General features: G+C 42.5%; 1 protein-coding gene across 4 annotated transcripts in view; it reads right to left on the reverse strand.

Annotated features, from left to right (window-relative positions):
• Positions 1-26,311, reverse strand: part of HMGCLL1 (3-hydroxy-3-methylglutaryl-CoA lyase like 1) — a 696,896-nt gene that overhangs the window by 311,038 nt on the left and 359,547 nt on the right. For all 4 annotated transcript variants that reach the window (XM_069606147.1, XM_069606145.1, XM_069606144.1 and 1 more), the window contains exon 7: positions 21,612-21,800. In XM_069606147.1, the coding sequence (XP_069462248.1) occupies positions 21,612-21,800 (189 nt within the window). The remainder of the gene's footprint in view (positions 1-21,611; positions 21,801-26,311) is intronic.

The following is a 26,311-nucleotide window of genomic DNA, read 5'->3' on the forward strand; positions in this document are numbered from 1 at the left end:
TTGGATACAAGAAAGCAATCTCAATGCCACCTGGCCTAGTAAGATCTTTGTCTTTGGGCCTCATTACGACCCTGGCGCTAATGGGTTAACGGCGCCGTAAGAGGCTGCAGCGCGTCAACCCATTAGCGCCTGATTACGAGGTCCCTTTGCGGGACCCGACCTTAACGGCTGGTCTACACCAGCGCCTTCCCCATTCCCATTGAGCCCTATGGGGCAAAAATGGGAATGGGGAAGGGCCATGGAGGAAGGGGGAATTACCGCCCCGCCAACCTTGTGATGGGGTGGTAATTCCCCCTTTCTCCATGGCGGAGTCGGTAAGTTACCGGCATGGACCATGGTGCTATTAGCACCATGGTTTTCCGCCTTGGTCGTAATGAGGCCGTGTGTCCTGCCTCTGTTTCCGCTCCCTTGCCTCGTCGCGCCTTGAAACACTTGTGTATAGGCGCGTTATAAATTCCACACCATAACGCAACAAAAGACATTTAAATATTCAATGAACTCGGTTGCTTTTATATCGGAAACTGTAATGTGCTATGCATCTGGGAGTAAAAGTATATGCAGGCATCTCGACAGCCACGTGTTTAATATTTCTGCTTTCACACTTGTGAGCAACCACACCTAAAAAAAAGTTGAACACTATGATAGATCTCTGGAAGGAAAGAACTTTAATTTTCGCAAACCTTCTTTCATTGATTGGGCTTGTTGATTCGACTATGAACATAATGTATTCTAAAGGCAACACGGCGGCCTCATTATAAGTTTGCCGGTCCGGGAACTGCGGTACCGGTAAGCTTGCTGGTACCATAGTTCCTGGACCGGCAAACTACGTGTTGTGCTCGCGGGTGCCTTTCTGCCTGCCGGTCGAACCTAGCAGACAGAAAAACACCTGCAAGCACAGCATGTCGGATGCACCGGCACCGTTCATAACGGTGCCGGTGCAACCAGCTTCCCCATTTCCATTAGGAATGGGGAAGTTTTCCGGCGCCCAGGAATGGTCAAATACTGGGTCCAGCAAGGCCGTAATGGACCAGTAATTGCCCATTTCTGGGAGCATGAAAAAAATAAAATACTGGCGGCTTCCTCGTAATGAGGCCCATTCTCTTGCGCAGTCATGCATTCATACTTCTTTTAGTAATTGATGTTTATGAAATGGACATTTACAAATGTCTCTGAAAAGAGCATTGTGAGATGGTCTTAGGTAACATTTAAACCACGTGTAAATAAAATATCTGGATACCTTGGCAACCAAATAAAACCCCACGGGCCTGATTTACAAAAGGGGGCTTCAACGTCAGCAATTGGGCCTCATTCCGAGTTTGGTGCAAAGGGATAACGGGCACCGGTAAGGACACCAGTGCCGGTAATCCCTTTGCGCCTTACTCCGAGTTCCCTTAGCGGGTCCCTTCCTTAACGTCTGGTTTTACCTGGCGTTAAGGGCGGGACCCGTTAAGGCACTTTAGAGCTAATAACGGTACCGCTAATTGTGGTACCGTTATTAGCACCTTCCCCCTTCCCATTGAGCCGAATGGGGAATGGCTTTTTCAATGGGGGCTGACCGGTCCTGCAAAGGTCGGAATAGGCCGGTAAGTTCCCATTGAACGAGGACGGACTTGGTACCGGTATTGGAGGTAGTCATGGCGCTAATAGCACCATGACTACTTCCATACTCGGAATGAGGCCCAAATTGTCTCTAATAGCTATTCTGCTTTGCCATCTAGAGCTAAAAAAGAAACATGTGAAATCCTCCCCCCAGATAAAAGCAAAGGCCTAAATATGCATAAAACCCACCTTTTCACACACTGCTTCAAGCCAGTAGTAGTCTAAGGTATTTTATTTAGCATGATATTCTATAAAGTCACTTTACATAAACATCAATAGTCAGCATGTGTGCTGGGTTACTCACAAAAAGCTCTTTTGCACAATGATGCCGATTTACAAATATCACTTATGAAGTGCATGATTTATGCACATGTGAGGTTGACAAGGTTGCCTGCAAACGATGTTCACAAACACCGACAAGCAACATGGGGCATGTGATATGGACATTGTTAGTCTTGGGTGAAACACATTGTGCCCTATGCTGCAGTTTAATGTTCTGCCCCATGGCAAGCCACCTGATAAATGTGCATGTCTATTTGCTTACTGTGGATGCCCCTAAAAGAAAACTACATCCACAACTCCACACTGTACATGGTGTGGCACTGGAAGCAAATGCCACTGCTCACGTGCAAAGGGTGCACCATATATTCGACATGTTACCGCATTTACCTCCCTACAGCCTATGCTTGAAGGCCATCCCCAAGACGGTGATCATTTACTAGGGATGCAAAACAAGAACCAGTTTAAAAACCCACCAAAACTTGATTGCCGTGCACAATGAAGAGCTCACGAATCAATGAAACTCCAACCTAGAGAATGCTATTAATTGCTTGGTACTTCCACAAGATGGGGCCTTGGCAGAAAAGCTGTTCACACATCATCATGCTGCAGTGGTCCCAGGTTGGACTAGTCGACATGTTTAAATGCCACAAGGTTTATAGTCACATCAATAAAAGTTATTCAATGATAGTTTAAATAAGTGTGCAAGGACTGGATGCGCTTAAAATTATTTGTTTGCCAAAATAGGTACGTTCACCTGGAAGTTGTGAGTTAACATTTGTCATTGACATCCTTCCTTTATATGAGGCTCTTTTTGAACAGGTGCGCCCTCTTAGGAATGGAAAAATACTACAGCACGGTGTGTTGCAGCAGGGACAAAAAGGATCAGTTTAAAAATAGTATCAAACTTCACAATTCACAGATCATTTATATTGATCAAACAGAGAAATGTTACAATGTAAAAAGTGAATTATGCATTAAAACCAAAATACGTAAAATCAAAGTGCAATAGCACCCTGCAAGGGGGAGTCAACCAATCAGGAGGCGAGGAATGAGAGCTGAAACTGGCTATCTCAGTCTGTGTTCCAAACTGCATGATGGCTTGTTGGTCGCCCGCCATCTTCCCACCACCCTCCATTCCCTTTTTACAATAATTCCTCCTCCTCCCCACTTACCTCATTTTGGCAGCAGCATGTGCTGCAGCTGCTGCCATGCCTTCTGCTCTGCTCCGGATGGCCGCCATGGAAAGGGAAGATGGGCTCCTACATAGCTCTGCCTTCCCTTTCCTTGGCGGCCATCTTTGAACAATCTTTTCTTTCTGTGAATGGGACACCACGAGACGACCCGTTTACAGGAAGAAAATACTTTCAATTAGCCCCCGTGCAGGCCCATGGGGTGGGTGCTAGTGGCATTAACCACCTATTGCAAGGGTTGGAACAGGTGGAGATAGCCCAGGGCCCTCGTTAAAAGCCCTCGCTTCGCTACAGTTTTAACCTGGTCCCCGGGCCGTTACCACCCATTCTAGCCCTTGGAATTGGTGGTTAACACCATATTGTTGTAACACTGCTTTCCAAAGGTACAGTTTACATAGCCCACCATACAGAAGAGGAAACATGTCAGCAACTTGATCCAACAGCAACTGCTCTCTCTCAGCATATGTAAGGTGAACATCCCTCATACCCACTTGGGCATCCCACCTTTTACCACATTCTCAAGATCTTAAAGCTGGTGGATGGGATTCCAAACTTCAATATGGCCAATTCCCGCCTATTGTACATGTTGTTCTACTTGAAATGCAAACGTAAGCACCAGTTATCATGAGTATCCATATCAGTGTGCCTGACATGACATGGCTCGCAGTTTGGAATGTAGGGTCTGCAACCTGCGAGTGAGACCATTGCACTTCTCATTCTGCACATGGCAGCAAAGAGCACCCAACAAGGGCACTGGTTTACAAAGCGTTTTTTAATTTGATTGCACCATTGTAAAACGTTTTTCTAAATCAAGCCTTAAGTCTCTTATTGTGCAAATCCCGATTAAATGCTCAAAGTGCAAGCCTGCGGTGAGGAGCCAGCATCAGGTCAAACAATGGTAGGGTATCAGTGCTTGGTGGCTACACTCAAAGCCAAATGTCACTGAGGGAGGGCGACAGAAGAGTTTAGCCTGTTCACATTACTGCAGAGTAAATGCTGAAAGCCTGTGGGAGCAGGACTATGGCCACAACCACAAATAAATAACAGAAAACAATACATTACATTACAACGAAAATTAAAAGTGCATTAAATAATATGCCACACTGTGGACATGTATTATATTGAACAATTTAAAACAGCATGCAAAAAACGTAAACATACAGAGAAAAATCTACATTAGCCATTTACAGATACTGTATAGAAGAGATTGAATTCTACTACCTCTATCGTTCTAGACTGAACTAGGAACATGTGAAAACAAATACTGTGAATACGCTCCTGACAAAGGGTTTGATTCCCGAAACGCGTTGAGCTCAGCTTACAGATTTATTTATTTCCTTTATTGTTAAAACGTGTTTATTGGAATTGTTGTTGCCTCCAACTTCTGTTTTTGGAAAACATTGTTAACCACGTTATCTTGTAAAACATGTCATGTGAATAGGAAGTTCTTCAAATATCAAGAGTCTAGTTGTTTTTCCAACAGGAGATAGTGAGCAGGGGTCAGGAGTGACCGTTACCTTTGGACACTTGTGTTTTACGACATAAAAATGAGAGAGCAATTCTCTTTTCAAGATCTATGCATGTAAGGCATGTATGTATGTAAAGATTGTCAGTCTAGGGTTCACGGCACTAGTTGAAGAAGGGTTTGTGATGCAGGCTCCCCGGTTAATTCCTGAGCTGTAGGAGCGTTTGGGGACATGTAGATGCCTGCTTGGGTGTTGATCTACAGTGATGGCTCATGACAGGAGTTTCCTGATATTTTTGTAACAGCATGAATGCATCTATTTTTACTGCAGCTGTTGACGTATCGTCTGCATTTGAAAGACTGAAGCGAGCATTGCTTTGAGGAAGCTGTATGATTGGAGTCTCCAAGATGCCTTGGTAGGGCCACCCATTCATCTACACATGTCTACATGCACATACACATATTAGAGTGGGACTAGAAGACACGGGATCCATGTCTGAGTGAGTTGTTAAACACAGTGGGTTACAACAGGCTTGTTGTCTGGCACCAGCCCTTTTTAACTGATATATTTTGGATTTTGGTTCCATTTTTGATTAAAAAAAAAATATGTTCCCTTCCAAACCTGGGTTGAACACCTAATCATTGGATCTCCTATGCTGACGATTTTGTCATTTTTGATTAGACACCTGTACCACTTCAATGATGTCTTTATGCTTTGAAATCCCACATGATGAGCAATGGTCTGGAACTAAACTGCTAGAAAACCAAGATCATAATCTTACCCAGAGGTAGCAGCAAATTTAATTTTAATTGACCTCTGAATAATGAAAGCATGGAGGTTGTCAACCAACCTATCTACATAGGATGTGTGATCCATTTAAACGTAGAACTTAAAGCTTGCAGGATAACATTCGCAATGTATTATGCTTGCTGTTCAGATACTTAATGATTAGAAAGCTAAAGTAGTACTGTGCTTATTATATGGGTCTGCAGTTCTACACTTGGCTGATGGAACATTTTGGCATAAATTAGATGGTTTAATTTGAAAAACTGTTTTATTGCTACCTAAGTGTGTACCAATGCTAGTTCTGAGATTTGAATTAGGGCTACTATCATTACCAGCATTGACAAATGGAAGCAGACTGCATTACATACAAATATGTTGGATAATGGATTGGGGAATGAGTGCCTTCTTTCCTTTTTTTTGACTAGGAACAGTTGCCAATCTATGCCATACCTCACTTTGTTTTCAGTAGGAATTCAAGTAAGTGCCCTCACATCTAAACATGTGACCCTACATTTCCATGCCACATGTGATGTGTAGAAAACACCATGTTAGGGCTACAGACATTCATTTGAAAGTATTTTTTGTTTCACGTTTTAGCATGGACAAATGTTTTCCAAATTACTTGTGCCTTCCTACACATAGGCTGTCAAGATGACACTGTGCAGTTTACTTTCCCACATACTGTTCTGCTTATAACCATAATTCATGTGGAAGTTAGGTATGTAGATACGGGTGGGGGTTGTTTTGGAAAACTGCATTGTGAACACGTATGCACATTACACCTATATACGTTTCAACAACCTATGCATTGTTCTCTCTTAGGATGTCACTGATGGTTCCCTGTTAATGACCAAATGATATGATATTATATGATATGGCATTTATAATGCGCATATACATAAGTGTTTTAAGGCATGACGAGACAAGGGAGGGGGAACAGAGGGAAGACAGAGACAACAATCTTACTAGGCCAGGTGACATTGAGATTACGCAAGTGCAGGGGGTAAGGGGAAAGTGCAGGGGTGAAGCGGGGTGAAGGGGTCAGGGTCAGTGCAGTAAATAGGATAACAGTAAAATAAATAAAGACAATAATTAAAAAGTGCAGCCAGTTGGTGGCAGGTGCAAGGGTAAGTGCCAACATCTGGTGTTAAGTGCTGGTAGGGGGCTCAACAGTCCCTGAGTGCAAGGGTTTACAAGAGGGTAGTGCAGGTGTGCAACTGGCGGGGAGGGGACCTGGGCCCGATATTAGAGGGTAGCCAGGTAACCAGTGCAGTTTCAGTTTCAGCCAGGAGATCTGCAGGGGAGAGGAGGAAAGAAAACAGAGGCAAAGAGGAAGGTCTTGAGGTACTTTGGAACCGGAGATGGTTCTTCGCAAATTTCAGAGAGGCGGGGAGGCTGTTCCAGAGGGAGGCCCCAGCAGAAGAAAGAGATCTACCACCAACTCGTTGCTTGGAGAAGCGAATGACCAAGAGGCAGTTGGAGGCGGATGAGCAAAGAGCTTGAGAAGGAAGATATTTAGGAAGAGAGAGTTGAAGGTATTGAGGCCCCAGAAGGCCTTGTGTACAATGCAGAGCGTTTTGAATGTAATACTCGCTGCCACTGGGAGTCAGTGCACACTTTTCAGTCCTGGAGAGATACGATCCCTGGCCTTGAAGCTAAGGGCAAGTCTCGCAGTTTTCGATAAGTTGCAGAGGGCGGAGAGAAGAGGCAGGCAGATTTAGAAAGAGGCTGTTGCAGTTGTCTAGCCTTGAGAGAACCAGAGCTCTGGAGACATTGAGCTTCTGGGGGAAAGAGAGGAAAGGAAGAATACCAATTAGGAGGTGCAGCTGGTAGTGTGACTCAGAGATGTGAGGAGAGAAGGAAAGTGTGGAGTCGAAGGGGACCGAAGACGACCCTGAGTCTACTTGTCAAATGTGCACATACCTTACACACATATATGTAACATTTATGTCCATGAATTAATATTTTGGAATCAGGAACTGAGTTGTTTTCCAAAAGTGATCTGACTCCAATCTACTGCCTAATGTCAACCAAACTAGGCAACTGCAAATCTAAACGTGTGCTATATATGCAGGCTATTTTTAGTGCAGCTCAGCAACTGATGCATAGGGCTCAGTCATCTCAATGCCATAGGAAACCCAATAGGTAATGTAGTAAGTGCAAACTACTGCTTTGGTAGCAACCGATGGGCTGTATACACAGCAGGAAATCTCCATACAGAATGCCACCTGTGAGGAAGCCAAAAGCTTTAGGGCAGGGGATAGTTCTGGCATACCACTGGGCTCTTCGTCTGCCACCTTGTTCTTGATGCATGCCTTCAGGCGGTCCCATAGGCTCCCCAGCCCATGCATAATCTATTGTGCATTACAAATTAAACCATTTATTAAAAAAAAAAACAGTTTGTGGACCAGGAGGCACCAATTTACTAGAAAAATAAGTTAGCATGGTGAGGATATGGCTAACAGTTCTACCACCACAGACATCCGCAAGCTACATAGCATAACTAGAGATGCCTAGTGTCTAGAAAGGCAGATGTCTGCAAGGGTTGCTTGCAATGTAATTCATAGACCCTAGTCGCTCAGTGAAAAATGAGAGCAAAAAGGAGAAGGAGGGAGAAGAGGGAAGATAAGAGGGCAAGAGAGAAGAGAGATTGGAGAGGAGTTGAATGGGGTAGAGAGGGTAGAGTGGAGATGGAAGAGAGAAAAACGAGTGAAGAGAAAGATCAAGAGGGGAGATACAGCTGTGAGGAGGCAAAGGGAGAGCAGAGAGGAAAAGGTGATGTGGAAAGAAAGCTTAGTGGCAGATGAGAATAGAAAAGAGAGGGGGAAGGGAAGGAAGAGCAGGGGAAGAGGATGGGTGAAAGGAGGTATATATTTCTCTATCGCGCTCTACGATCATTCTTGGCTCAGCTCCTTGCCACCTCTCATGCCCTTTGCACTCTCTCTCATTTCCACTCTCCTCCTATCCTCGCTCCCTTACTCTGGAATGCACTTTTGCTTCTTCTCTGCACTACTACCACTCAACCTGTATTGAAATCCAACCTCCTTACTCTCCTCCTTTCTGAAGAACCCCCTGTATACCATTCAATACCACCACACCTCCCTGTTCTCCCCTTCCCCTGCCATGTTATTACAGCCCCACAGCAGTTATCCCTCACACCTGCATCCTAAAACTTAGCACTTCCTCCAATATCTCTTTATTATATCATGATCTACTGTGCTTGTCCCTGGTTCATGTTTTTACTTCCCCTGCATCATCTGGTCTTATAGACACACACTCTTACCCATTGCTAAGGACATGGGTTCTCTGCTCTGTAGAATCAATGTTAACATGTTGTGTAAGGATTGTTGAGCCAACAATGCATTGTTTTTCCTGTAATGCATATTAAATAAATACATACAATTAATATGAAGTGATAATCTCCTAAAACCTGGCAACCTGAAATGACTCTTGTCCTATCTTAAAGCAGAAAAGGCTGAGAAGACAAACATGATTGGATTATGATAGTACCATAAAGTCTAACAGTAGTCTAAGAGCCTGATGGGTCACCCCCATTGAGATGACCTAGGGCTCCAGGGTTGTGGTGCCAACTAAAAGGTATTACAAATCCTAAAGGAGCAAAGGTACATGCTGGCTTGTCTAGCAACATGCAACATAGACTGAGCAAAGGCCAAACAGTATTTCCTGGACTTAATTGGTATTTCCCAAAGAATGTGAGTAACTGTTCAGATGCCAGGGAGGTGACCTTGAATCAAAGTAGGGGGTTCTCGAGGACTCAACAGGAAGAGCACAGAGACCCTAACCTGCCTATTTTTTTGGATCAACATCGCTTGTGCATTGTTATGTTATCAGCACGTGAGCTGCAGTAAATCCTCGTTTTTGGGAAATAACTTGGCACTGCTTGCCAAATGCTGCCACCTTCTCACAGACGCCATTGGCCCGCACGAGGCAGCCGCCGCTTAATCATGACCGCCCGAAAATCTACCTGTGATTCCACAGCCCTCTGCAGGATGCAGGCGATGTGATTGGCTCTCTGATTCAACATCAGCCAATCACGCTCGCCGGCAGGTGAACGTCGGCACACCCACTAAGGCTGCCCAACAATGCAGCCCTGTCTTGAGCCTGAGCCCCTTCCAGTCCCTACAAGCGGAGCTCTGAGGCACAGGGCCTCTCACCACTGCAGGAGCAGTGCCCCCCTGCCCAAGGGAGGCTTTGGAATGCAACACCGTGTTGCAGTGATCCATCCAAGGTTCTGTGTTAGAGCAACAAAAATGTGCTGTTGATCTATGCATCAATGTGTTTTTGCATTTTACATGTCTGAATATGTGAAGTAATGAAAAAATATTATATCATGCAATGTTTGTACCATCTATAGGTCCATGTAATTTTTGTTTGTTTTAAAAATGAGTATTTGACTGAGGAGAGTAAATAATAAAAAACACTCCCAGTCTTACATTAATTAAGTGTTGGTGGTATATATTCTCTTCCCCTTGGTACCTTCCCATCTTTCCTTTGGATTTATACGAATAAGTACTATAACATAGGATTAGATACATATTAAATTCAATTTGCATTTCAATTATTTGCAATCAGCTTTGACTGTTCTAGCCAGGACAACCCCCCTTGTGTTTTCTTGCTAATGATAGCTCTTAGTCCTGAGCTCAGTTTGGGCTTTCCCTCCTGTATACCCTATGGACAGAGGTATAGCTACAATTTTGTAGGATGTGGTCAAATTCTCTAGGAAAATTATCAAAATCCCACGCATTTCCGATGTTTTCATCTATTAGCCTGTGCTGATTTTATTGAGGATTTTGGTAATGCAATTTCACAGCTGGTTCATTTCTGCTCTATGTTGATCATCCCTGGAAATCTCACAATATTGGTTTGACTCACAGACAGGTCAAGAAGTTTCATTGATCGACCTGCTAGGAAATCTGGTTCTTTCCAAATGGTGGCTTATCCTAAACTTCTACTGGGCCTTATTTTAATGGGTTTTACAAAGCTTCCGTCCATATTGGTTGCCAGGCCCATATTTGTTCCTTGGTCAGACCGTGCTATGCTTTTGCCTAGAATATCTGCAAGTCTGTCTACTCCTCGTTTTCTGGGAAGTTACATAAACAAATGAGTGCATAATTAGAGCAATATCTCTGAGGCTACTTTTCAAAGGGTATGGTATAATTTGCAAAATGACGGATTAGTTCATCCTTCTTCTTCTGGCCTTTCCTCTTTACTATGCAACTGTTATGATACATAAAGATCAGTGGAAGATATTAAAGGTGAAATCTCAAAGTAAAATAAATCCTTGGTATAATGAGGGAATAAGAAATACTAAACCGATTAAGAGAAATGGATAAATATTCAAGACTTTTCGACTGGGCATTCCTATCATAGCCAGGTGCATGGATATAAAGGGATGCCAAAACAATTTTTAAAAATATTATTCAGATTGAATATCTTCAAGTACCAACAGTAGCAAGGAGCTGTTTAAGATCTGGTATTTGCTCCACTTTGCACAAGCTTTAGAATCTCCCCTTACTCCCTCTCAAGACGTTTGTGATGTGATGGCAACTTTTTTGTAGTTGAATATTGTTAATATCAGAGCTCAACTGTTGGTCTCATCCCCATTAAGTGATCTTAATGCATTTGTTACATCTGATCCTGGATGTTTTAACCATGTGAATATCATCAACTTCATATTTACAGAGTTGTTGAGACCTCATTCCTATGACTTATGACGGAGCTAAAACCACCAGGTTCACAAGGACCCTTATCCTGCAAGTCTTCTTATAATGGTATGCTCCTGTATCTCAGGTGATATTTACAAAATGATCAATCAATCTCTCACTCAGGAATATTTCCTAGTTTACTAAAACGGGTAGTGGTAGCCCAGCTAAAGCCAAATTTGGATCCATCTTGCCCAGCAAATTATTGACCCATTTTTTCAGTTCCCTTCTGTGATGAAGCGCATGGACACAGAAGTTATAGCTCAACTTGAGACGTTTGCAGGAAGGTTAAAATGGGTGGCTCCATGATGTACAGTTTTGTTTCTGGTCAAATTCAATAAGGCTGGAGTATAGTCAAATGTATATTCAGGAGATGGTTTGGGTAGGTTACCCATTGCAATGGTGGATAGAGCCATCTATAACCCTTTTATGTTTTCAGAACAGTAATATTTGTCCTCAAGTAAGTATGTTATTCCATCAGTTATCCTTCAATTTGCAATTGATATTTTTCTGCATCTTTTCTGTGACTCAGTATGTAATTTAGTGCATTTGGTGTTCCAGTCAAAAAGTCGCCAGATTTATTCTGGTGGAATCTTGCTCCAGGGCACTACACTGCTCCTACTAGAAACATTATTTTTTTATGAATCAAATTGGCTTACCTTTGGGAATAGCAAAGTATTATCATTGAAAATTTGCCAGCATACAGAACAGTGGTGGCTGGTGATTTTTTTTTAATTGGAGGGCGTAAATCTTTCCCACCAAAATGTGTACGTGACCAAGCATAGTGGGGAAGCCTGAACCAACCAAGGGGGTTTGTGCAGGTTCTCCCCCTGAAAAAAGACTAATACATTGGGTGAAAGTGGTGCATAATTTGTGTGAAAAATTGTTGGATCAACAGTCACACAATTTACATTTGGTTTTGTAGGGTAACAAATGAAGAAATCCAATATCTGCAACTCACATTGCACAAAGAATTTTCAAACTCATTTTCAAGATAATGTTGACAACAATATACACCAGTATACAAAAAAAGCTTATGCTGGCTTTGCCTATACATGTTAATGCATAATGCAGGCTGTACTAATGCATACCAGAACTACTCTAATAAGCTTCTGTTGGCTTTGCCAGTAAACAAGTTCCGTGCCACAATTAGATAATATATGAAGACTAGCTGCATAATGGAGGCCAATCTAGATACGTAAAATCAATCATCATGTGTACCCTTGATGCTCAATGAAAAAATACCATACCGCAGGAAGAAAACTTCCAACTGGGTGGTGTCGGGGCACTGATTCTGTTAAATCTATCGGCTGCCTTCGACACTGTCAACCATTCCATTTTGTTGTGCCGCCTCACCTTGGCTTTCTCGGCTGACAGCACAGGCTCGGCAGTCGCCTGGTTCCATTCTTTCTTGTCTGGGAGATAACAATATCTTCTGTTCTCCTGTTTTTCATCATTGCCTTGTCACACGTGTTGTGGGGTTCCACAGGGTTCTGCTCTGTCCCCTCTTCTTTTCAATATATATATTAAGCCCTTGGTTGAACGTATTCACTCTTCTTGCTTCAAATGCTACTCATATGTGGATGACATCCAAGTTCTGGTCTGCCTGGATTTACTGCAACTTGACACCGCAGCACACTGCCAGGCATGTCTCCTCGCTACCAACATCTGAATGAGTGACAACTGGCTCCTTCTTAATGGGAATAAGACTGAGGCGTTGCTGGTCAGTCCCCCCCTGTGCTCTGTTTTGTGGACCACTGATTTCTGGCCATCAACGCTTGGTCCACTGCCTAAACCTGTCCAAGTAGTCAAACATCTTGGCATTCAAATATCTTTCACTTTGTCGTTTGAGCCTCAGGTTGGCGCAGTTTGCCAGTGCTGTCCTCCCTTCCAGAGCAACTTCATGTAAAAGTGGTATCTTCCATGGTTGCAGGTTCTCTGGATTATTGCAGTGCTTTGTATCTGGTCAGCCCTCTTACCTACTTCATCAGCTGCATGTGTTGCAGAATACTGCGGCCAGACTGGCAACAAGGGCTCCTTTTAAGGTGTCCACCTCGCCTATCTTAGCTTCATTACACTGGCTTCCCGTAGCTAAACGGGTTCAATTTAAAGTACTGTGCATTGTGCACCAGGCTTTCTATTGCTCCAGCCTGGAATTTCTGCAGGAAAGTTTTCTCACTATATGCCTGCCCATACTCTCCACTCTGTTTCACTACTATGTATTCAGATTTCTTGTTTTCTTCACTCCAGATCTGGGGGTCGTGCCTTTTCAGTTGCGATTTCCAGATTATGGAATGCATTATGGAATGCTGTTCCTTTGAGATGACATGCAATTCAGGATAATTTCCGGTTTCTTCGTTCTCTGAAGGCCCTGTTAATTTAGCTTCTTTTTTCATGCCTTTCTGCTGCTCCAAACCTCTCCATAGTAGCACCTGAATGCCCCTCATTGGTGAATGTTTGACCTCTACAAGTAAGTAAATATAACTACAAGTAAGTTAATATTATTAATAGTAATAATAATAATAATAACAATTATTATTATTAGTAATAATAATAATAATAATAATAATAATAATAATAATAATAATAATAATAATGATAATAATAATAACCTAGCTGGCTGCAGCAAAGCAGGTCCAACTAGCCACAAAACAACAATTATATTTGTTTTAACCATGATGCCCAGTAAAAAATACAACGCCAGTGCCACAGTAAAAAAATGTAACCAGACTGGCTACCACAAAGCAGGCCAGCCTAGCCACCTAAAAACACTTACTATGCAAACATGATACATGTTGTTACATGACCAGACTGAACACAACTGCTGCAGCTAATCTGGTAATGTATTCTGTCTCTAGCATGGCATTCTTTACTGGCCATCATGGTTAAAGTAGACTTGCATGTTTTTCAGACTCTGGCAGGACATATTTTCCAGGTCATCATGTTATCGTAAACATAATAAATCTTATCATGTGGCTAGACTGGCTTACATTGATGCAGCAAGACTGGTTATGTTACCTGACGTTTGCATGGTATTCTTTACTGGGCATCCAAGTTAAGAAAACATGATAAGCAAAATGGTTTGCACTAAATGTTATTCCAGTAAAACATGCATTGCCAGAATCAGTAAATGTAAGCAGACTGGCTGCAGCCAGCAACACTGACCAGTCTAGCCACATACAACTCTTATCATGTTTTCTTTAACCATGATGTTTTAGCAAATGAATGCCATGCCAGAGGCATAACACGTAACCAGACTTGCTAAAGAAATGCCATCCAGTCTATTCATGTAGCACAAATTGTCATGCAAACATGATAAGTGTTGTTCATGGCTAGACTTGACCGCATTGCTGCAGGCAGTCTGATTGCACCTTATGTCACTGCCATGATGTTTTTTTTTTTACTGCGCATTGTGGTGAAAGCAAATATGATATCATGTGTGCTTTAACATTGATTCCCAGTAAAAAAAAAAAGTCCCCCTTCCCCTCAACACTCCTAAATCAGAGGCTGCCCACTAAATTAGTGAGTGGGCCTCATATTTCGCAGTGTGATGTGGAGGGGGAGCATTTTTCTTGGAGCCAGCATTCATACACATTCACTCACCCACCCATGCACATTCATAACTCTTTTACCCGCACACCCATAACAAAGAGTGTCATTTACACACGCACCCACCCAACATACACTCTTTCATTCACGTGTATATCAAAAATACATGTATTCCTACACATACAGCGATATACACATTCACGTACACATTTGTTTCTTCTTTCCTTGAACCCAGTCCAGAACCCACTCTGCGGCCGTCAGAATAGGATCCCACAATGGCTCTCTGCCTCACACAAAACGGGAAACAGGATGCAGGGACAGCTTCACGGTTCCTGTACATGAATGAATGACCCAGAGCGACCCTGAAGTGTGCCCCAGCAAATCTGAATGTGCAAGACGTTGCAGGAGCACCCCCTTGCACACTCAGGGCTGCAATACCCCAGCCTGCATGCGCAATGGGCCACGCAAGGCTGGGGAAGCAAAAGGCTCCTGACCTTGTCATAGACATGTCCATTGGGGTACAAACTGTCAAAGGGAAAATGTGGTTCCCTTTGACAGTTCAAGCCTGCTGAGGAGTGCTCTCTTAGCTTCTTATTGCATGTGAGGAAGCACTTAGGTTCTTTTCTTTGTGTGCTGGCTTGATGATACTTCCTAAATGGGTGGGTAAGCCCTCCATCAACATTATGTATGAGCTGTCCCTGTTGCAGAAGGTTTCAGACACCAATTGTTAGCACACCAACAATTGTGTGATACTCCATTGGGAAACAACTGTGACTATGCATTGGTACCCCAACCGTCTAAATGTATCAATTTCTCATTTTTGTTTTCAGTTTGACATTTGCGCATGCGTACCATCCTGACCAACCTGTCTTTAATGATAGCGAAACATGTGTCAGGGATTGTGTTAGGAATCTGTAAGCAATCATTTTGACTAAATCTAAGACCAAGTAAATAACCTAGAGTCGTAACACAAAGAAATCAGAAACATGTGTGATTTTACACTTCATTCAATACAGTCTGCAGCGAATAACTTGATGCAATTAATATTCACTTTGCAATGCACGTTATATGCCATAGATTTTTTTTTTGCATGCAACTTTGCCACCAATCTGCAATTAGTGGACATTAGCTGGTTTAGGACGATCGGAGAGTGAAGGGGAGAGGGAAGTTTCTTTGGAGAATTCGATTAGGGGTGTAACAAAGCCATTTACTATTGTATATTGAGAACTTCTTGGGAAGTTGCGTGACAACTTGTGCATGCTTGTAGTACCCTGTCACATTGGGCAACTCCTTGATGCATTAAATAGCACCCTGGCTCATTGCGCTTTACAGTGGTTGCTGTCGGTAGGATGATATGATATGATATGATATGATAGTTTATTTATATAGCGCCTATACACAATGTGTTTCAAAGCGCTTCAAGGCAAGGGAGGGAACAAGGGAAAATACAATGACATTCTTACAGGCCATGAACAGTAAGGATGTGAAATTAACTATCGTACTCGGCCTGACGACATTTCAGATAGTGCAAGAGCTAAGACATAGATAAGGAAGGGAGGGGGAGAGTGGGAAAGAAATGGAAACAGACAGGCGACTACCGTACTAGGCCTGACGACATTTCTGGGAGAGCCGGTGAAAAACAAAAGGTGAGGGACAGGGGTGCAGAAAGGGAGGGGAGGAACAAAACAAGCGACTATCGTACTAGACCTGCAACGTTTCAGATAGTGCTGGAGGGGGTGGCAGTAAGGGTATGGGGGAGCGACAGACGAGGTTGCTATCATACTAGGTCCAGGGACAATTCTGATAGAGGAAGTGTGTAGAAGAAAGTAAGGGGAGGAGGGGAGGAGATAGGAAAAGGGAGAGGGGAGGAGAGAACAGAGAGTAAGCAGTCAAAAAGAGTGGAGAAGCAAGAGGGGAGAGCAAATACAACTGCAGAAGTCAGTAGTAATACATAATGCTGCCAGCCAGGATACAAGATGAAGAGGGGAACAGCATGATTCAGGGTCACCATGAGTACAAGATGAAAAGGAAGTCCAGCATGAGAGTTGAGAAAGGGTAACACACCTTGAATCAATGAAGTCCATAAAAGTAAAATCCAGCATTGGCCACAAGACGGTGATGGTGAAACCAGAATGTAGCAGGACAGACTCCTGTGTGCGGGAAAGGGGGGGCACAAGGGAACAACACGGGGGGACCAGAGAGGGGGGTGGCCTGTGGGGACAGAGGGAGTAAACACATGTTGGTGCATGCTTACCTGCTGTCTGAGCAGGGTGTCAGGCCCTGGGTCCTCCTAGTCCAAACAGGTCCAAACAGGAATTGCCCTTTTCTTTGACTGCCCTTCACTTTGGACGCCCGGGCAAGAGATGCCCTTGATCTAAGAGTTAAAAGCAGGAAGGAAGAGGCAGGGCTAAGAAGGTGGGTGGTGCTTATGCCAGGAGACCTAGATCCACTTACACCTGCTCCCCAGCTGAAAAGGAAAAGAGGCTTGAGGGCTCCTTAAGTGGGGAAAAGAGCAGCAAGCAGGAAAGAACCAGGTGGGTGGGGCTTAGGCCAGGTGACCTAGATTCACTTACACTTGCTCCCCAGCTGCAAAGGAAAAGAGGCTGGAGGGCTCCTTAAGTAGGGAAAAGAGCGGCAAGCAGGAAGGCACCTGGTGGGCGGAACTTGCTATGTGGTGTAAGTGGTGAAAAAGAGCGGCAACCAGGAAGGTACCAGGTGGCCGGGGCTTAGACCAGGTGACCTAGATCCAGTTACACTGGCTTCCCAGCTGCCCAGAAGTTTTAATCGAGCGAGATCTAGTTCAGGGAATTTTCCACCCATTCCAAATCAGGTGGGCACAATTTGTATTTATATAACAAAGTTCTTTTTATGACCCTGGAATATGCCAGTGTAGCAGTATTGATTGCTTAAAGCCTCGCTCTTCTTTCGGGACAAGACATACACAGAGCTGCAGAGACAGCAAAATTATTAAAAACTAGAAATAATCAAAACAATTAAAAATAGCACATTACACATTTACATAATTCTCAATGATATCCAAATGTCAAGGGTTACCACAATTATGAAAGATTATATACTGCTCAATTGAACTTGAATTTAGACTTTTAAAAAACACAGCTGTTACAATATGTACATTTGGTTTACCCCGAGTGCACATCCACCATGTGTTGAAAAGTGTATAAGGGCTCAGGATAAATATTTCATTTTATAAAAACACAATTAAATCAGAACATCCCCTCATATCAAAAACTCTCTATTTGTTTGGAATAAACACTGCCTCTCTACCTAATAGATAAATAAGCATCTCAAACAGCATTCTAGTAAACTCGATTAAAAACAGGCTACTTAATATACCCATATGTGATTTGCTTGGAAAATGTAATATGCATATAAAACCTACATGTTTTCTAGATTGCCTTCAATGGTATTTCCATTGTATTAATGTGCACAACTGTACATCATTTTCAATAGGCTACACAAAAGTGAGAAATGGATAGCAGCTATTAACCCTTTGCCCTTTGTCTGGAGTGGTTCAGCACTAGTTACAGGACTCTGCTTGGTGGTGTAACCAGGGAATGGTCTATTTTTCTAGGGATGTACAAAGTGAGAAATTATTTTGGCTTCAATTCAGTGCTTTTGCATTGCTCGGGGGAGGAGTCAGGAATCTCGCAATATATGAACTATTGTACCTATTTGATCAAATCTATGATTCCAGAAGCACAAACGCTTCTATATTTAGCAATTTCCCATGCTATACAGTCACTTTATATACCCCCTCAACCGGAAAATGATATCAGTTAGTTTGAGGCTTCAGAGCTGGCCAGGTATCCACAGAGGCCTTCTTGTCTTGGCACCAGTGTCAGAAGACTCTTTGAAGTTCAGTGACTCCAGTCAAGTGTTCTGAAAGTCCTTGGCCTCTCAAGTAATTACACCACTTTAATGTCACAATGCCCAAATGCATGTCTAAGTGTGGATTTCATCCCTCTGAAAGGGCCAGGCTGATGAGGATGTCTTATTACTTTGGGGAAGAGGGTGATATCACACTTCATTAAATCAATCCATTACAGGATTGGGTAAAGTGAAAGCCCCTGGCCCGGATGGTTTTCTCACTCCTAGACTCAAATCATTATACTACTACTTTGCCTTCCAGAAATACTCTTCTGGCTCGTTCTCAGAGGCTCTACTCATCCTATTCCCCAAAGCTGGCAAAGACACTGCTCTTCCCAACAATTACATATAATTCTCCCTCATGAACATTGAAAGCAAGGTCTTTGCTAATGTTCTTGCTAACAGAATTGAATCTTCTCTACTTTTTTTGGTTAAACCCGAGTAAGTTGGCTATTCAAGGGCAGGAACATGTCTGCAAATGCAAGATTACTGCTTGATGCTCTTCATATTGTTTCAAAGGATGTTGAGAAAGCCTTTTATCAGGTCAACTGGGATTTCATGTTTCAATCTCTTTGATGAAAGAGCTGTGGCGAAAACTTCATATCCCTTATTAAACTTATTTATTTATGTACCTTTGTGAAGGGGTACTAGGCAGGGCCGTCCTTTGTCTGCTATTCTTGACATTCTTTCTCTAGAGCCTTTATTGTAACACATAAGATCTGATTGGAACATTGCTGGGATTTCTTTTTGGAAATCCAATATTAAAATTGCTGCCTATGCAGATGACATTGTTATCCTTGTAAAGAATCCCAAACTTCATCTCCCTCTACTGCTGAATAGACTTCACCAGTTTTCCCTAGTATCTGAGTATAAGCTTAACAAGGACAAATCTAAGATATTACCTCTGAACTCCTTCTGTGTCAAACATGATTTAGAGGCGTTTGGGTTTAAATGGTGTCATGTCTCAATGAAATACTTATATCTTTGTTTTGCTTCCTCTGTGTGTGATACCATCTAGATCAATACGCAGATATTGGTCAATAGACTCAAATATCTAATTTTGATGTGGTCACCTCTCTACCTATCCTGGTGGGGTCATCTTGACACCATTAAAATGATGTTGTCCCCCATTGTCCGTATCACTTGAAACTTCTCCAGGTTCCTTTACCCCCCTCATTGCTCAGGTTTTTTAACTCAATCCTCCACAATTTCTTATGGGGATCTAGGACATGTAAGAGAATTGCCATCCACAAGTTAAAAGCCCCATATGATAAGTCGGGGTCATGTACCCGGAATTTAAGCTGTATCACTCTGCATTTCTTCTCAAGCAATCCTACTGCTTGTTTGTCACTCACGAATCCTATGACATTCCCTTCTGGCGTGAGTTGGAAAAAAAATTGGCACATCTGTGCGACATTGCTGACCTTACCTATTTCTTTAGCCACTACTCTGCGGCATTTTCTGAACCCATTAAGGCCTCTATCTCTGCTCTTAGACTGTTTCTATTCCCCCACAGCAAAACCCCATTCACGGAACTTTCCCTGTTTCTATGGCTTAACAAATGTATTACAATTAATGGTAGGGCTCTATATCGGAAATCCTGGTTAAATAAAAGGATCAGATTCATCCATCACATTCTTCATGGTTCCTGCCTTCTTTCATTCCAACAGCTTAGAGATTTGTTTTCCATCCCTATTTCGGATTTCAATTTTTATAATAATTTGGTCAATACATGCTTAGACACACGCCAGCATTTTTCTAACATCATCCACATGCCTCATGCCTCTAGACTTCTGCTCTTAAGCATGGTTTCTGATATTAGAGCATCCACATTTTACAATGTATTGACTACTGTGGACACTAAATGGCTTGAACGCTCAAAATGGGAACATGACCTTGGGTGTGTCCTTGATGAACATACTTGGTCTCTATTGTATACTCTCCTCAGCCCCTCTTTTCTACCCTGCTGTCTCCCTTCCATGCCAAAACATTCTCACGCTACCACCTCAGACACACTGCCACAAAGACACAAACGCATAAACAAACTCACACTTACCTGCTCCCCTCCCTTCCCCACCACCAACATTTCCCCCTCAGCCCCTACACAGACCCACAAACATACAAACACAGACACACACACAAACACACACACGCACAGACACACACACACATACACACACACACACACATATACACACAGACACTCACAGACATATACTTACCTGGTAATCCCAAGACTTCCAATCCTGCAGCCGGCTGCATATTCCAGCTGCCTGGAGCACTTGCATGTGGTTAGGGGCATGGCTGGTCGATTTACAAAGACCGCTCTGAGCGGTCTCGGAGTAGTCTTCCTAAATACAACCTTTTTTACAAAATGTGTAATGAGATTATTTCACTGCATACTGAGAAAGAACCACCCTGAAGTCCTGCGGGATGGTGTGAGACACTTTAATTGCTTAGCTCCTCACCTCACCAGATTTTAACAGTTAATACATTAATACATCTCTATTGCAAAATATCACTGATCTGGAATCATTTAAAATAAGAGGTCTCCCTCAGCCAAAAGCTGCCTCCACCACTGGGAGTGCCCTACAGTATATAGTTAAATATTCCTTCACTTCCCTCCACTTCTGAGGGACTACTTATGGAAAATTGAAGTACCTGGACTTGGAAGATGACAGCCTTGGTTGAATCATAGGTATCGATCACATTTAAAGTAGCAGGTCAGGCAGAGAAAACTGTTTTTCAAAACTTCAGCTACTTGGATCAAAAAAGCTATATAATTGAGTTTTCCTAACCCAATCTTTGTGAGATAATTATGAGAACTCCTTAAGCTGAAAGCGGAAAGTGATGACACATAATAAATGCTGGTAAATGTGTATCCATTGTGTATGAGAAATACTTAGGATTGCTGTATATAGAACTTTGAGCAGCCTTACCAAGAACTACATTTCATGAGGCCTCATACAGATATCAAAACCTTTATATATTAAAAGATTGGCAGCCATGTCTTTCAATGGGAGAGTGAAAATAAGGGCTTCACAATTGTTCCACTAAACATCGAGGTCTTAATCTCGTTCTTCATTGGATCATTACATTACATCTTGCATAAAAATGTATTGGCTTACCTGAACTGCCATAAGTATGTTGGCCAAAGCTTGTCCGTAGGTGTCATGGCAGTGAACAGCAAGAGCACTCAGTGGGACTTCCTTCATAACAGCTTCCAGCATTTTCTTCATACTGCCTGGAGTGCCAACTCCAATTGTGTCGCTGAGAGATACCTCATAGCAGCCCATGCTGTATAATCTTTTGGACACCTAATGCCGGAATATTGTCATTGTTAAATTCAGTGACTTCATCAAAATGCTAATGTCTTGCAGTTCATTCTCAATCTTTAGCTAACATTAAATATACATATATTGGTTGTTATCATCCAGAAACATCCTGTTGCATTGCATCTGCAACATGATTTGAATGAGTGCAACACACATCTCATTCACTAGACTCATCTCCTCTGTGACTGAGTTGCAAACACTCCTCATTACAAGTTAGGTGGTATCTCAGAGGTAAATCTGATGAGATACCACTAAAAGGAATCACTGTTACCGCCACATCGTCTGGCAGAATGACCGCCAGATGACAAAGTGGAGGTAGGTGGTGTTAGTCCCCATTAATTGGAGTCCATACGACTCCATTAGAATTTCTGCAGAATTACAGCAGGCAGTAATTCCACAGATTTTACTGTTTATTTGTGTAATGGTGCCGGATTTACTTTCAGCTCTTAGCTGGATGTAAATCTTCCACCACTCCACCAAACTAGTAGTATAGTGGTGGGGGAACTCAGCGGTATCGTGGTGGTAACAGAATGTGTGAATGGCAAGAGCTGGACGCAGATCATTAATTGTTTTCCAAATTACTCTTCAAGAAACCACATTAAATAGTTAATGCATGTTAATATTTTCCCCAAATTGCCCTGCAAATTGCCCTGCAACTGTCATTCACTTGGAAGCATGACACTGCATTATCCCCTCTCCCATTTGTCCCATTTGTCCCCATGCCACACTGCTTCTTCTATCCTCATCAATAGCCTTGTATGACACCAGGGTATGCTTTGCCCTTCCTCACTTGTGCACCATAATCTCCTGCGGTCAATGATTTGTAAATCCCCCTTTTTAGAACCTACTGTCACACAAAATTGTCTTCATGAACCTTTTCCCCTTCATCCACGCATGGAACCGTGACCTTTTTTTCCTGAAATAAACTTCTAGTTTTGCAGAGTGACTTCTAGTTTCTAGTCCTGCTTCCTCATAAAACACAGCTTGAGGTACAATATGTTGGGGTGCTCCTATCACGTGTAGGACGAGAGAGCAGATGTAGGAAGTGCCATTCGCCCTTTCTCTCCTGGCACGCAATATCTCGCTCATACCAAACATTTCCAGTTGACGAATCTGGCTCTCCATCAGTGCCATGATGAAAACCTTCTCATTCATTAAACTCCTTTCTTCCCTATTTACATTTTCATTGAACTGTGTTGCACTTTTTTCTCTTAAAACCAAATAAACCAAAACAATTAATCCTACACTAAAACATATTAATATTATCACACTCCAAAACCCTGAAAATAAATTTTTTCTCTTCGCTATAATATTTTCTATAAAAAAAAATCAGGATTTTTTTGCTACTTTTCTGCATATTCTAATTGCTGAAAAAAAAGCTAACAAAACTTCCCATATACTTCCAAATATGTTGTGCTTTGGGAACTGGAGCTCCTGTCTTTGTGCACGTCTGTGATATGAACCCATCCTCACCGTCCCTCTATACTGACCACTGTCAATGTCGAATAGATCACAGTATGTGGGCCAGTGAAGCGCTTATCCTTCCATTTGCTGACATGATTCCTGATGAACACCTTCTCCCCAGGTAACGAAGTGCTGTTTGTGGAAAACATGCTCTTAGATCACCTAATTGTCCGGTTTGAAATTTTGTCCTCGTCTGCAAGGATATGTATCGAACAGATTTTGTAAGTTCTTTGAGATACGTATCAAACCCTGCCCCCAGAATGCAAGAAGAAGAGTGTGTGTCAGAGATTGTATGCGATGGCAGAATAGGTACATGCATTCCCTTCTCTGTAATAATCTCACGAGAAGTCAGGTGATGATCTCCTCCAGGTGTATTGTACAGTGCAAATAAAGCAAGAGGAAATCAGTGCACACAGGATTTTCCAACTGTCTGCGTAAGATTTGCGAACTGCATTTTAAGCAGTTCATTTATCTTCTCTATTCAACCAATGGCTTGTGAATGGTAAACCGTGCATAATTCATGCTTTATCCCTAGGAGTGTTGTTATTTCCTTAATTAACTCATTAGCAAAATGCTGACCATTGTCAGAATGAATTGCATCTGAAATCCCCCACCTTAAGAACACCTCCCTCACAAGAAATATTGCTGCAACATGTTTCATTAAGGGCACAGGGATCAGCCTCAATCCAACATGAAAATGGACACACTGCTACAAGCATGTACCTATAAGAAGTACATTTCTCTTGCATATCAACATAGTCAATATGCAAGTTCGGGAATGGGCCTTCCGGTAACGGCAATATTCCATGCACAAATCTCAATGTGTGACCTGGCAAAGACATCTGGCATGTCATGCAGTTTTTCACAAACTCTGACACATTCTCATATAAATTTGGTACACACCAGTCTTCACTTATCACTGCATCCACATGCTCTTTCGATATATGGGCAGGGTAGTGAAGCTGTTCCAATGGCACCCACAACAATTTCTTTAGCATTATCATTTTTCCTGTGCTATCATGCCATCATACCAAATCAGTTGGGGATAAAGAACATCCTCTCCTCCTCCATAACTCGTTCTCATCATCTGATGATTTTCCCTGTAACTCAATTATTTGCATTATTGGGGCTGCCTTAAAGTTTTCTGGTAATGTACCTTTTTCTTTGATCATCTTTAGTACTGCTAATACAGGTATTTTGTCCTTTTCGACAGGGAACAGCACATGTGTTCCTTCTGGTAGATATGCTGCTTCTTTTGCTGATCTGTCTGCTCTTTTGTTTCCTAATGAAATAAAATCTTGCCGGCCTGTGTGGGCCTTGCACTTAATAAAAGCTAGTTGTACTAGGAGTGGTAAGATTTCTAATAATTTAATCAGTAATCCTGCATGCTGAACAGGTGTACCCACAATTCTTTTGAACCCTCTCCTTTCCCATCTTGCTAGCCCTGAGTGCACTGTGAAAGTAACGTAGCCCGAATCAGAGAAAATCTGCACTACCTGTCCATCTGACATGTTCAATGCATCAATCAAGGCCACCAGTTCTGATGCCTGTTTGTTGTAGTGGTCTGGTAGTCGTGTCTATGAGAACCCTATCAACTCCTGCCCTTTGTGTACTCCATATCTTCACCTTACCACTGCGGAACCTGAATTCCTCTATCCTGTGGTCTGATCAATACTGGAGCTTACATCAATAAAAATCATATCACCCCTTCAATCAACTCCTGCTTAACCAGAGGGTTATCTTTGCTCCTGTCTATGCACGTTATGTAGCAATGTATGTAGTCTCCCTCCTCAATTTTTTCTGCAATGAACTCTGCTGGGATTATGGCCCTGCATCCCACCATCTATTGCTGGGTTTGTCAGTATTACGTCATACCCTGAAGATCTCTGAGTTATCAATGTTGTTTTTTTTTTCTCCAGTATTGCGAATAATGTATACTCCATGTATAAAATTACAAGGCACCCCATAGTTATTGTGGAAACCTTCTCAATTGCAAATGTAGCAGCAGCAAGTGCCTGCTCACATGGGAAATGTCCCTGAATCACTGCGTCCAGGGATCCACTGTAATATGCAAGTGGTTTGTGTCCCTGTCCCTTCTTCTGTGTCAGCACAGCCGTCATTACTTTTCCATCTGAATGGGAAAACAGGTGAAACTTTGCTTTGTAATTGGGTGTAACCAGTACTGGTGCATTTGCTAACTCATGTTTAGTTCATCAAAGTTCTCACCCATTTCAGCTGTCCATTGTATGTTTGTTTTGTGTTTCTGGGCTTCTTTTAATGCTTGCAACAATGGCCTAGTGTAAGTGGAGTAATCAAAAAGCCATGCCCTGCAGTAATTGCATAGGCCCAAAAACTGCTGCATCTCTTTCACTGTTTTTGGCCGTGGAGTTTTATGTATGGCCTCTACTCTTTCTGGTGTTATTTTTCTCCCATCTACTGACACAATGTGACCCAAATACACGACTTCTTTTTGACAGTATTGCAACTTCTCCCAGTCCACTGTGTATCTTTTGTCAGCTTGCTAAATCAGGAGTATCACTGAGACCTTTCTACACTCCTCTTCTGTCACGCTGCATACCAATAATTTGTCAACGTACTGTATCACTGTGCATGCAACCTGTAAATTGCTCAAATCCATTTGAATAACTCAATAATCTGGTCCACTGATACGTAAATGCGGTGAGATACCTGCAGTCTGGGTGTAGTGCGATGGAGAAAAAGGCATTCTTTAAATCTACCATGGTGAAATAGTGTGCCTCGACTGGAATGCTGCAAATAATGCTGCAAATTATATTGTTAAGAGGACATAAATCCTATATAAAATGCTACCTCCCTCCCTTTCTTGATTGGATAGATAGCCAAGTTGCAAGGTGCTCTCCTGTATTATACCTTGCTGCCATAGGGCATACAGTGTTTCATAAATGCCCTCATCTGCTTCTCGAGAAAGGGGGTACTGCTTTACTCATGGCAATAGTGCTTGCTCCTTTTTTTTAAATATGATGTGTAATTCCGACCCCTTTTACTATTCC

The sequence above is a fragment of the Ambystoma mexicanum genome, chromosome 4p (genome assembly GCF_040938575.1).
Source record: "Ambystoma mexicanum isolate Mex_15411 chromosome 4p, UKY_AmexF1_1, whole genome shotgun sequence".
NCBI classification, from domain to species: Eukaryota; Metazoa; Chordata; class Amphibia; order Caudata; family Ambystomatidae; genus Ambystoma; species Ambystoma mexicanum.